Here is a 14,257-nt window from a genome sequence, read left to right as displayed (position 1 = left end):
CTATTCAGATTTGTCTGTCCACGGCCTCCTCTACTGTAAAGATGAAGCCACGTTCAGGTTGGAGGAACAATACCTTATATTCCGTCTGGGTAGCCTCCAACCTGATGGCATGAACATTGACTTCTCAAACTTCTGCTAATGCCCCACCTCCCCTTCGTACCCCATCTGTTATTTATTTATATACACACATTCTTTTTCTCTCTCTTCTTTTTCTCCCTCTGTCCCTCTCACTATACCCCTTGCCCATCCTCTGGGCTTTTACCCCCCTCCCCTTTTTCTTTCTCCCTAGGCCTCCTGTCCCATGATCCTTTCATATCCCTTTTGCCAATCACCTGTCCAGCTCTTGGCTCCATCACTCCCCCTCCTGTCTTCTCCTATCATTTTGGATCTCCCCCTCCCCCTCCCACTTTCAAATCCCTTACTATCACTTCTTTCAGTTAGTCCTGACGAAGGGTCTCGGCCCGAAACGTCGACTGTACCTCTTCCTAGAGATGCTGCCTGGCCTGCTGCGTTCACCAGCAACTTTTATGTGTGTTGCTTGAATTTTCAGCATCTGCAGATTTCCTCGTGTTTGCAGAGATCATGAGACACGATAGTCAATTATTAACTCTTACTTAATGCTCAATAATTTATGTTGACAGTTAAAGACTGAAAAAAGCAAGGAATCATAAATTTAAAAACAAAAGAGACCTAACAGCCATCTGAACCAATCACATAGTGTTTGTGCTTCAGCTGCATGCACTGACTACACAATTCTGCCACTTTTTTATTGCTTAAAGTGGGTTCTACAGAAGCCCAGGGTAAAAGTAGTACTTAAGGCAAATCTAAAGAATGATATACTGTCCATTATTCTCAAATCAAAAATATCAAGATATCAAGTTAAATATGAACAGCAGGAAGAATAGACATCATTAGCAGTTAATGTGAAAATACATCTTCTGTACGAATGGATAAAACACTATAAAAGTACTGCAATATTTAGTTTAATTCTTTGGTGTTTTATGACATCAAGAGCCAAAAGAGGTGGAAGAGATCGTAAATAGAATTTTGCATCTAAATTTACTCAAGATATGGGCACAGAGTCTATAGAACTGAGGCAAGACAGTAGTGAGGACGTAGACCAAATCTGGATTATAGAAAAAAAAAGTGCTGAGGCAAATTAGAGCGGATAAGTACCCAAGACTTGAGAAGGTGTCCCCTTGGACTTTGTGGGAGGCTAGTGCAGAAATTTCAGGGCCCATAGCAGAGGTTTTTAAAATGTTCTTAGTCACGGGTGAGGTGAGAGGGGTAGCTAATGTTGTTCAATTGTCCCAAGAAAGGATCTAAGAATAATCTGGGAAATTATATGCTTGTGAGCCTGACATCAGTAGTGGGTAAATTATTGGAAGGTATTCTAAAGGAATAGTATAGGAATACCTATACTATTGGATAGACAGGATCCATTTAGAGACAGTCGACATGGCTTTGTACATAGTAGATCATGCCTAACCAATCTTATAGAGTTCTCAAGGAGGTTACCAGGAAAGCTAATGTAAGAAAAGCAGTGGATGCTGTCTCAATGGATTATAGAAAGGCCTTTGACAAAGTCCCGCATGGAGGTGGAGATAGGGAAGGGGGTCTGGACCAGAGAGTTCTGTCATTTGGCATTGAAGATAGAGTAGCAAATCAGATTTAAAATTTGTTTTAATGGGGAAGCCAGAGATTGAAGGTAGGTGATTGCCTCTCTGACTGGAGGCCTGTGACAAGTCATGTGCTGCAGGGATCTTGTTATGTTTGTTCTTGATAAAAGACAAGCTTTGCTTGGGCTCTCAAATGCGAGCTCATTTATTAACAAACATAACATGGTGTCAGAAGTTATTGTGAGATCCAAATATGAAGCATAGCTGAATACCACGAGCAACTAAGAAAGAGACACTAGGTTCTGATGGAGAGATGCTACCAGCAAGACAGCAATGCTGTACTGAAGTTCACCAAGAAATTGTGGTGAGAGTCTAAGAATCCCCTCAATGGGTAAGCTAAGTCCTCCCACAGCTATGCAGTTTACCAGCAATTTAGCTGATAACTGGAAACACTTCAAACGGCCATTCAATATATATTCAGCAGTGAGCAGAGCCAGCGGGGTGGAGGAAAAATTGAAAGCATCTATCTTCCTACACGTAATTGGCGAAGGTGCTTTGGACATCTACAACAGCTTTCAAATTGATAGAGAAACTTTAAATTGGACACTGATGACAAAATTGAGGAGCATTTTGTCCCAAGTAAAAACATTACATTTGAAAGGTACAAGTACTTTTCATGTGAACAGAAACGAGTTATCTTTGACCAATACTTTGCTGAGCTTCACACACTGTGAGTTTGGAGACTTGAGGGACTCGTTAGTCAGAGACAAAATAGTTTATGAAATCCCAGAAAGTGTTTTCAGAGAAAGACTTCTCCCAGAAAAAGATTTAATGCTAGAAAAAGGTGTGAATATGTGTAGAGCAGTGGGAAACCACATGATCTCAAGCTACGGAGGTGCCCAGAGCAGAAACAACAATGCATGCTGTGAAAACAGAGGGGCAGAGCACAAGGCATTTCCCAAAGTAGCAGCATAGCAGAGAGGTAGGCTAAAACAATAAATGCAGCAAATGTGGAGGTAGGCACATTCAAAAGATGTGTCCTGCTTATGGAAAATCCTGTGATAACTGTTGGAAGGAGAATCATTTTGCAAGGTTGTATGAAGCTGGGGCTACCAAGAAGAAGGTGCACACTGTTGATGAGGAAATTGTGGAAGTTTTTATGGATTCTCTGCAGACTGCTGGTGCTGGTAAGACAGAATGGATTGTTCCAGTGACTGTGAATGAGACAGCAATTCCATTCAAGCTTGACACCGGAGCCAGGTGAATCTGTTGTCTATGCATGATAACAAGACTTGCAAAGTAAAGAGCAAGATTTACCCAGTGAAGTTAAAAGTGACAGGCTATACTGGAGAGAACGTTCCAGTAAAAGGAGGCTGTATAGTGATCCTCAGGCTCAAGGGGCAGCACCTAAAGGCACAGCTAGAGATTGTTGAAAAGCAAATAAAGCCAATACTAGGTCTGACTGCGCACAAAATGCTCAACCTGATGGAAAGAGTTTTTGTGGTGGCTTCACAGACCAAAGGTAACCAGGCAACACTCAATAAAAAGTACGCTGATGTGTTTGAGGGGTTTGGATGCTTATCTGATTTAACTCATGAAATTCAAGCGGCATCCACAAGAGATCCAGAGATTTTATGCAAGAGAATCACAAGAACTCCACATTCCATAGACATGTATAACAGCTACACCAGCATGACAGTCAGGATGCCAGTGCTGAATGGAGTGATCATGATGAAGAAGTCACCAATCTTGTCTCCACATCATGCTGCTGATTCAAAATCTGTCTCTGATCGACTTCCAGTTAAAAACTGGAAATCAAAAATATCTTGCAATCCCTGCTGAAGTTGAAGAGGAAAAATAAAAAGAAAGATGGGGAGACCTCATAGACCCAAAGATCAGAAAAATAGCAACAGTTCAACACACACCAACAGGAGGAGTTGTTATCTATAATACAGTCAATAGCAGAAGCTCTGTGAATTGAGAAATAATCAGTTGGAACTTGTGCAAAGACTCACTGATCAGGTGGATGTGGTCCAGGGCTCCATTATAAGACAAGGAGTGAATTATGGCCACACAACAAGAACAAGAACAGAGATGAACAGATAGAATCTTGGCAGAAGGATGTGAAAGAAATGAACACGTAGGTCAGAGTTCTCAAAAGGGCACAGGTATTAACACAGCAATTGAAAGCAAGACATCTGTGTAAACAAATAGCAGTCCAAAAGGGATCATTAAGCCACCACAGAAATGGATCGAGAGTGGATGAGTGAATTGGGGATTGTATTTGCTCATTACAGTTGAAGTTAATGTAAATATCTGTGTTGGAAAGTTCTTTACATTTGACTTATTGTAAATAATATTTTGAAAGCATTATTATTTCTTGCAGGATTATGACAGCACAGTTTTGTGTTTGTTTGCTTTACAGGGGCAGATGTGTTATTATGTGCACACATAATAAAGAACTTCAGTTTCCAGTGATCAATGTGAGCAGTCCATCTGGAACTGGAGGAGGTGTTGGTGAACTGGAAGCGCTCACTAAAGTGTGGAGCTGGAAGCCATCATGTCTATAGAGTGTCCGAATGAAGTTGTGTTAGTTTTGCCCATGCAAAGTTTGTCTTTTATCAAGAACAGAGATAACAGGTCAGTGCTTGGTCCATTGCTGTTTGTCATCTATATTAATAGTTTGGATGATAATAAGATAAAGTGGATCTGAAAATTTACAGCTGACATCAAGATTAGGGGCATAGTGGACAGTGAAGAAGACTAACAAGGCTTGCAGCCGAATCTGGACCAGCTAGAAAAGTGGGCTGGAAAATGGCAAATGTAATTTACTGCAGGCATATGTGAGGTTTTGCATTTTGGGAGGACTTACACAGTGAACAGTAAGCCACTGAGGAATGTGGTGAAGCAGAAGGGCCTTGGAATACCGATCCATAATTCCTTGAAAGTGACATGAAAGGTCAATGGGATTGCAAAGTGAGCTTTTGACACATTGCCTTCATAAATCAGGGTATTGACTACAGGAGTTGGGATGTTATGTTGTGGTCATATAACATATTGGTGTAGCCAAATTTGAAGTATTTTGTGCAGCTCTGGACACCTACCTGCAGGAATGATATCAATAAGTTTGAAAGAATACAGAAGAATTTTACAAAGTTGTTACTGGAACTTGAGGACCTGTTCTAGGTTAGGGTTTTATTCCTCGGAGCAAAGGAAAAGTAGGGGAGATCTGAAAGGGGTATGTAACATTATGAGGGGTATAGGTTAGGGTAAATGCAAGGAAGCTTTTTCCACTGAGGTTAGATAAAATTAGAACTAGAGGTCATAGGTTAAGTGTGGAAGGTGAAATGTTTATGTGGAAGCTGAGGGAAACTTCCTCACTCAGAGAGTGGAGTGTGTGTAGAAGGAGCTGCCAGTGGAAGTTGTGGATGAGATTAATTGCAACTTTTAAGAGAAGTTTGCAAAAGTACACATGGATGGAAGGATATGAAGAGCAATGGTCCAGCTGCAAGTCAATGGGACTAGGTAGAATAATAGTGTGGTATGGACTAGATGGGCCAAAGGGCCTGTTTCTGTCCTGTAGTGCTGTATGACTGTATGATTCTAAGACCAAGTCTTAAGAGTTAGGTATGTAATCACAATGTACAGATCTACAGTGGAGGATATAATCGTCGAAAGCATTGTATGAAGGCAGTCCATTATCTGCACTAGGTGTCAGCACTGACATTGTCAATCAAAAGAAAATGGCAGCATACACTGGATGAATTCCTCTGTCGATAACTATTCAGAGCGAATCCATAGTTTTATAATACTATAGTAGTATTGGTTGGGTGGCTGGGTGGAGATACGTCTCATTGAAGGGGCGTAAGGTATTCCTTCCCTCTACTGGCCTGCAGGTGGTGGATGGCTGCAAGAGTAGCTGGTCATATCACAAGTCCTGCTTATGCAGCCACTGACATCAGGCAACCTCGAAAGAGTATTGAACATTGCTGGGGTCACCCATGTTCTAAAGACACTGCCCAGAAGAAAGCAATGGCAAACAACTTCTGGAGAAAAATTTGCCAAGAACAATCATGTTCAAAGACCATGATTGCCCACATCATATGACATGGCACATGATGATTGTAGTATTGGTAATGTTCTAATTTGTTCTGTACCTTATGTAAATACATAGTTTCTTACTCAGCTAAATGGTACTTTGCCTTTTTTTTTACACCTTTTTAACTATTTCTATGAAACTTCAGCTAATTGGGGCAACCACTTAAATGGGCCAAAATGTACTGGTCCCAATGTGGTTCACTTAACTGGAATCCAGAATTAATAATTTTTGAACAGGTTTTATAAAATGGTTCATTTATTTCAAACCTTCTCTGTTATACTTTTATTAATAGTAATACATGTAAAGAAGCAACTAGACTCATCCTTTTGCCTTAAAAAAAGTCCATAATTATTGTTAATAATTCATTATTCAATGATAACCTCTGCTGAAAATTACCATGGTAGACGAGGGAAAATTTTTGATTATTGCCATTTTGGAAACACACTCTCAAAAGGGTTTGCCATTCCTGTACTACCACTTCTTTTATCTATAATTAATGATTAAATTTTGTACTGAAGGATCCAATACAAAATCCAAGCACTGCCATGGTGGATGGAAATTTGTAGCACAGGAGAACATATACATGAACTATGCAAAAAAGGAAACTGAAAGCATAAACAGTACAGGTTGAATGACGTCAGTATTTGCTTACAATGAAGATAATGGAGGCATTGAGGATGACATTGGAATTCATTACTAAAGTTCACAAAAATACTGTGAAGTGCTGCTGACAGGAATGCAATGCAAATCTAACATCAGCAACCAACACCAGGTATTATGCAGGATTCCAGAAAATCCAAAAGGAAAATATTTCATGTATTAAAAGTCACAATATGAACTGATGCTATGGACCAGATGATAGGTGCTTTCCTCAAAAAAAATATAAAAGGAAATTCCCAGTCTTTCTGTGGCTAAATTAGAATAAGTCTCCTGTAGAAAATGATTCCATGTAAAAGTAACTGATAACAGCAATTCACTGGAAATATCCAGCAGGTCACCTTGCATCTGTGGATAGAGAAACACTATTAACATTTCAGATCAATAACTCCTTCTCAGATTTCCTGCATTTGAAGTTTTATTGATTTTCAAATTCTGTCTTGCATATGAAAAATATTGCAGCATCTGCCTGATGTCCCACAATCTCTTTGAACCCCTACCATCAAGCAGGAGGTACTGTAGTATTAGGACAAGGACTGTTAGGATAGGAAACAGCTTCTTCCTCCAGGCTGAGAGACTACTGAACTCCCTGCCACCACCCAGGTAGTGTTATACTGTTTACTTTTTAACTTGTGTCATAAATATGCCTTATGCTAAATGTCAAACTTCTAATGTTATGTTATGATAATATTATGTTATGTGTTGTATGTGACTTAATAGTATATACTGTGTTGTGCACCTTGGTCCAGTGATGACAGTGCACTTTTTGATCCAAGTTCAGACTTATAAAGTCATTGAGGGTGTGCTTTGTAGAACTCAGACAAAGTAGACAATGCGCTTTTTTAACTATCACTAATGTACAAAACTGCAGAAAGAACTTTCTAATGGAAAGGTCATTGGCCTAGAGCTGTTTCTTAAATTTAGGATTTAGCCAATCCTCACTGGCACAAATCTTGCCTTGAGACAGAAGGCTATGGGGTTCCAGTCCATAAGACATGGGAGCAAACTTAGGCTGTTCATCCTATCAAGTCTGCTCTGCCATTCCATTCTCCTGCCTTCTCCCCATAACCTTTTACGCCCTTATTAATCAAGAAAATCTGTGTTAAATATAAGCAATGACTAGACCTCCACAGCCATCTGTGGCAATGAATTCTACAGATTCACCACCCTCTCATTTCTGTTCTAAAGGGACATCCTTCTACCCTGAGGATTCATCCTCTGGTGCGAGACTCCCCTACTGTAGGAGACATCCTCTCCACGTCCGCTCTATCTAGGCCTTTCAATATTTCATAGCTTTCAATGAAATGAAATGCCCCCTCATTCTTCTAAACTCCCATGAGTACAGGCCCAGGCTCTTCAAATGCTCCTCATATATTAACTTCATTCTCATGAACCTCCTCTAGACTCTCTTCAATGGCACACATCCTTTCTTAAATAAGGTGCCCAAAATTATTCACAACACTCCAAATGTGTTCTAACCAGTGCCTTATAAAGCCTCAGCATTACATCCTTGCTTTCATATTCTAGTCCTCTTGAAATGAATGCTAACATTGCATTTGCCTTTCTCACCATTGACTCTCGACCTGCAAGCTAATCTTTAGGGAATCCTGCGCAAAGAGTTCCTGTGCATCTCTGATTTCTGAATTTTCTCCACATATAGAAAATAGTCTGCCCTTTAATCTTTCTACCAAAGTGCATGACAATACACTTCCCTACACTATATTCTATCTGCCACTTCTTTGTCCATTCTCCTAATCTGTCAAAGTCCTTCTGCAGACGCCTGCTTCCTCAACACTACCTGCCCCTCCACCTATTTTCATATTGTCTACAAACTTGGCCACAAAGCCATCAATTCCATCACCCAATCACTGTCATATAACATGAAAAGAAGTGGCCCCCAACACTGATCTCTGTGGAACACCATTACTCACTGGCAGCCAACCAGAAAAGGCCCCTTTTATTCCCACTCCTTGCCTCCTGCCAATCAGCAAATATTCTATTCATGCTAATATCTTTCCTGTAATACTGTGGGCTCTTTTCTTGTTTAACAGCCTCATTTGCAACTCCTTGTCAAAGGCCTTCCGAAAATCCAAGTAAACAACATCCACTGACTCTCCTTTATCTATACTGCCTGTTAATTTCTCAAAGAATTCCAAAAGATTTGCCAGGCAAGGTTTTCCCCTTAAGGAAACCAGGCTCTCCTCGTTTTTTTATTCCTACAGACAAATGCTGCCTTTCAAGGGCTGCCCAGGTACAAGCAGGACACCTCAACCTTGCTTCTGCGCTGTTGGTGTCTCCTCAGATGTTAAGCTCCCAACTATGATCTTCTTTCAGCCACAACTCTGTGATGCCCACAATATATTTGCCAATCTCTAACTGTACTACAAGATCATCTACCTTATTCTGTATACTGTATGCATTCAAATATAACACCTTCAGTCCCGTAATCATCACCCTTTCCAATTTTGCCCCCATGTTACTGGAATATAAATTCTTATCTCTTTCTGAACTAAACACTGCATCTACTTGCAAACCAACTGCCCCATCCTTTGCCCTATCATGCTGGTTCCCATGCCAGTAAGTGAAGAATGTAAATTCACAGGCGTAAAAAGTGTGGTTCCCAAATGCACAGGATGAGAAAAACCTGCAGACTGTTGTCACCTCAGCCAGCTCCATCATGGGCACTGGTGTTGAGAACAGAAGAGATAAGATGCTAGCAGATTAGGCAAGGGTGTCTAGATGTGGTTCATGCTGATTTATTGGCTCCAAGTTTCTTGCAATATCTGCCTTTCCCTCTCCATCATTTCATGACTAATAAAGGATGATGTTCCAAGGAAAATCAAAAATCAGAATCATATATTGTAAAATCTGTTGTTTTGTGGTAGCAGTACAGTGCAATCCATAAAAATTACTATAAGTTACAATAAGAAATATAAAAAATAAATAAACAGTGCAAAAATAAAAGTGATGTGGGATCATCGACCGTTTAGAAATCCGAAGAGGTGGGGGTAGTTGTTCCTTAAACGTTGAGTGCGTGATTTCAGGCTCTTGAACCTCTTCCCTGCAGGTAGCAACGAGAACAGAGCATGTTCTGGCCGGAGAAGATCCTTAATGATGGATGCCGCCTTCTTGAGGCATCGCTTTTGAAGGTGTCCGCGATCATGGGGATGCTAGGGCCCATAATGGAGCGAGCTGGGTTTACAACCCTCTGCAACCTTTTTTCCGATCCTGTGCATTGGAAACCATATTTTGTTTTTGCCAAGTAAAATTACATTCTTCGCATACAAGCAGGGGTATCCAGGAAGCTTAACTTTAATTGCCGAAAGCTTACACAAACACTCTGTTGGAGTACAGAGAGAAGATGTTATCAACAGCGCTGGAGATACCCCGAGTACGAAACTGCCAATGATGACTTACTCACAGCTCACACCACCTGTGGTCTAACCATATTGTTTAGCCTGTTTCAAGAATGTCATCGACTTTGCGCAGCCATAACAATGCGAGACTACATCCACCCACGTCTCCATCTCCCAGACAACCTTTGTGAAGTAAATCATAATCTAACATGCCATTCGCACTTCAAAGTGAGTATCAGCGGGAATGGGAGTGTAAACTACTGCTTTGAAATACTTCTATATAGGGGAGATTTCCCTCACCTAAACCCGCGTAAAAACCGGAGGGAGGAGCTTAGCTCTGTGTTGGATGCAGAGGACTAATATTAGTCCCTTGCTACCGGGTTTCAGTCACTACTGAAGTATGATATTAAACAACTTGACCCGTGTCTAACAAGTTTCTCGGATATAGTTCAGCAAAGCCGGCTGTCTTCCCTCCCAGGACGTACCCCGAGTGTAGAGACCTGTCAGCGCGTCGCCGGCTGCGTCGAGCCTCTCAGCCGGCTGACTGCAGGTAGCAGCGTCCGGAGTCCGCCTGGACACCCGGGCACCGTTCCGCTGGACGGAGGGGTTGGCGGCAGCGACTTTTCCACCGTAACCAGTGAGCCAGCGGTAGGCAGGATTGTCATGCCTGCCCGTCACGTCGGAAGACTGAATACTATCGAAACCGACGCGGTGAAGGGGGCGGGGTTGTAGAGACAAGTGTTGGGATTGAGCTCTCCTCGTTTTTTATTCCAGCAGACAAATGCTGCTTTTCAAGGGCTGCCCAGTACTGGCGGCTGCCCAGGTACAGGCTGGGAACCTCGACCTCGCTTCCGCGCTGCCTCGGCTGACGGACAACAAGGAATAACTGAATCATTTATTTCCCAGATTCGCCGGGAAATTTTGTAATAACCTGAGGGGGTTGTTGTGTTGTGAGCACGGTAATGAGGAGTCCAAACAGCAAATCCAATGATCCATCGCGTTCCCCGTTTCTCTCTCCGCGCGCCCTACTGAGTATTTCCAGCATTTTCGGCTTGTATTTGTGAACTTCAAGCTCACGGAATATACATTTCTCCAAATAAATGTTGATACCAAGGGAAGATGCCCGAGATCCAAAAATTCAGGACAAATTTAAGTAATCGACTGTTTAAAACCTGCAAATACTCTGGGTTTCGGTTATCTTCTGAAGCACTTCAGAACGGTGGCACTACGGAGCAGGACTATAGCTAATGGTCACCGATAAATAAAAGTGGCTTTTGATGTATAAATTTCCTCAATAGTCAATGAAGCAAAAATATCAATAGTGTGCTAATATGTTCGAGCTGCAGGCCAGCAAGCCTTGATCAATCTTGCCCCACTGATAGACTGCAGGAATATCCAGCCTGCTAGGCTGCCTTAACTCCTTCGAGACCCTTGGTTGTATTCAAATAAAAAGCTCTGGGAAGAGCAAAGACAAATCACGTGCTGATATATAATGTGCAAGTACGGACGCACACTGACTTTTAAACAGTGATCCCTTCTTCCCCATTCAGCGCGTAGCTGAAGAATTCTATCAATGTCCCTGCTATCTTTCACACTAGCGTGGCTGAGAGGGCGAAGGGAACGCCAGCTGCTCGATACTGCCTTCCGGAGTCCGGGTGTGGGTTGAACACGTCCAAAGCACATTGAAAATCAGAAGCATTTGTTCTCAAGAGTGTCGAGAGCTTGTTGTCTTTTGCACATTGGTTGTTTGTCCGACCTTTCATTGATTCTATTATGGCTTTTGGATTTACTGAGTATGCCCGCAAGAAAACGAATTTTATGGTTGTATATGGTGACATATATGTAATTCGATAATAAATTTATTTGAACTTTGAACTTTAGTTTGGTCAATACCCTGGGGTCGTTAGAAAGTCCTTGGGGGCGTCAATCCTTCATTCTCATCAAACCCGCCGCCAGGTCAGGTCTCGTTTCCAAAGTTTTTAAAGTTAATCAGCGAGAGTTGAGAGAAAAAGACGGAACGCGTAATTTCTTTAACCTTCCCACAAATTTACCTGACTTGCTGAGTTTCCAGCATTGCCTAATTTGTTTCAGATTTTTTAAATGTACTTTTAGTGCGGAAATTCTAACCATTGCTCGCAGCTCTGGTGTTGACTGATAATATAACTACTCACTGCTTAAGGTCTGAGCCTTGTGATTCAGTCTGGTTTAATATTGCACTGGGAAACCTTTCACATATAGCGAAATACCGAGCCAAACTGTTCAGCGTCCATAGTGAGGTTAGGAATGCCGTCTGATAGAATTGGGGTATCCATCCGCAAAGGAGAGGGGCTAGGTAATTTTAAAAGGGGCGGTGCTAAACTAACCCAGCAAAGTCCCGCCACTGGAACAGGGACATCGGCACCCAATGCCTGCAAAACCAGATTCCATTCTCTGTGCAGGTAAAACTCCAAATACAAGTTAATGATTTCAACTCATTCCTGATAACCATCCACCTGCTGTTAACCAGAGAGCTCAGATCCAAGATGACGCGGGAAACCGCCAAAGCAAGTTGTCTGTCCCTATGCTTATATCCCACTTCAGTAGTGTTCACTTCAATGTGAAGCAATCGACAGCTCTACAAGTGCACTCTTTCCTGATTCAGTCTGGGACTTGCGAAAGTTTCGGCAGGTATTTATATGTAAAATTATCTGGTAAAGCAGATCGCGATTTTGCCACGGAATAAGAAAGTAGACACTGCACTGTGTACTCCCACGTTTGAACGCCGCCGAGTTTGTGGCTAAAATCAGTAGGCATTATATTAAATCAGAACCTATGCCAGGGCAATAGTTGTCGGTGATCTCCCCAGCCTGAACCTTTCTGAAAAGGTGTCTCTAACCCCTGTTGAATCGATTTGACGCTCTTTGCCTTTTATTCTTTTTTTAAGATCACAATAAACTTCTTACTTAAAGCACATTCAGCCAAACTCACCAGAGAGCGATACGGTCTTTCGGGTAGTCCAGCCGGTCGATGCAGCCTAGATAATGGGGCAACGTGTGTGCCGCGTTCCGGGCGATAATAGCCAGTAGAACCTTGGGTCGTTGTAGAGCCGACTCCGACGCCAGTTTTTCCTCCGGAAAATAGCCCTCATTGCCCGCAGTCGCTGTCAGCGAGAGCACCAGGCAGATGAGAGAGTTGTAGAGATGCGTGTACGCAGCCATGTTGTAGTAGGTGCATTAAAGCGAGGCTCCCAGTCCTGTTGTGACTGGCACTGGGCTGTTGCCTCTGTGAAGTCGTCACCCCTATTTCGCTCTCTCCCTTGACTTTCATCATTCAGCGATCTGCAGTCATTTACATACAAAATGCAGGCGCCCAACAAGCTAGGTTGTAATTCTCGGCAAGAACTATTGCTGTGGTGTAGAACAGCGTGTTTCATGAAAATCTACACACTTGGCAAATAAACATTCTAAGTTAAGATACAACAGAAAGACAAAGACTAAAAGAAACGTGCAAATTCTCAATATTTTTGTAATATTATCGTCTTTCGTGAGCTTCATTATATAAAAATCAAATGAAATGTCTAAATTTCACTTTATATTCTTTCTGAAGCACATTTGAACGTCGTTTTGCATGTGCTGTGTGCTGATATGTAGAAATGTAATTACTAAAATATGCCGCAATTCAAGCAAATGATAAGAGGAAATCTAAATTGTATTTACGGTGAATCTTCAAAGCAGAATGAATTCACGGAGTTTGGAACCGTTCAGAGATGAACTTGGTACGGCTATTTTGAAAAATTAAAATTAGATTAAATAGCTCAATATTTTAATGTAGCATCACATCAGCTCTTTCGAACTGGGATTCCCTCCTCTTTATTATTCCTTGTACGTAGAATTTCTATTGTGTAAGGGTTCTGCAGCGACCACCCTTAATGTCAAACGCATGAACATCCAATATCTCCTCGCGAAATATACCGTACTATACTGCATTCTTAAAACATAGAACAGCACAGTAAAGGCCTTTCGGCCCACGATGTGCCGACCTTTTAAGCTACCCAACATCATCTAGCCTTCTCCTCCTACGCAGCCCTTAAGCCTTCGCTTTTTTCTTTCAATCATATGCCTATCTAAGAGTCTTTCACATGTCCCTCTCAGCTTCTACTGCCACACCAGGCGGTACAATCCAGGCACTTACTACTCCCTTGTGTAAAAAACCTACTTCTAACATCTCTCCTAAATTTTCCTCTGCTCACATTGAAAGAATGTCCTCTGGGGTTAGCCATTGGTGCCCTAGGATGACCATTTTATCTGTCTCTTCTAATCTTTTACACCTCTTTCAAGTTGCCACTTAGCCTCTTCACTCTAACAAGGAAAGTCCTAGCTCACTCAACCTTTCCTCATATGAAATGTTCTCTAATTCAAGCAGCATCCTGGTAAATCTCCCCTGCATTCTCTCCAATGCACGAAACACAATACTGTACTCCAAGTGAGGTCTAACTAGAGTTTTATAGATCTGCAACATTGCTTCAGGGCTCTTGAGTTCAATCTCCC

General features: G+C 41.8%; 1 protein-coding gene across 1 annotated transcript in view; it reads right to left on the bottom strand.

Annotated features, from left to right (window-relative positions):
• LOC134354671 (procollagen galactosyltransferase 2-like) overlaps window positions 1-12,983 on the bottom strand; it is a 191,546-nt gene extending 178,563 nt beyond the window's left edge. The window contains exon 1 of the mRNA XM_063063769.1: window positions 12,699-12,983. Coding sequence (XP_062919839.1) covers window positions 12,699-12,928 — 230 coding nt within the window. The 5' untranslated portion in view covers window positions 12,929-12,983. The remainder of the gene's footprint in view (window positions 1-12,698) is intronic.
• Between the last annotated feature and the right edge of the window lie 1,274 nt (window positions 12,984-14,257).

The sequence above is a fragment of the Mobula hypostoma genome, chromosome 12 (genome assembly GCF_963921235.1).
Source record: "Mobula hypostoma chromosome 12, sMobHyp1.1, whole genome shotgun sequence".
In the NCBI taxonomy this organism is placed as follows: domain Eukaryota; kingdom Metazoa; phylum Chordata; class Chondrichthyes; order Myliobatiformes; family Myliobatidae; genus Mobula; species Mobula hypostoma.
Note: the sequence above shows the minus strand (reverse complement) of the source record. Positions and strands in the feature narration are given on the sequence as shown.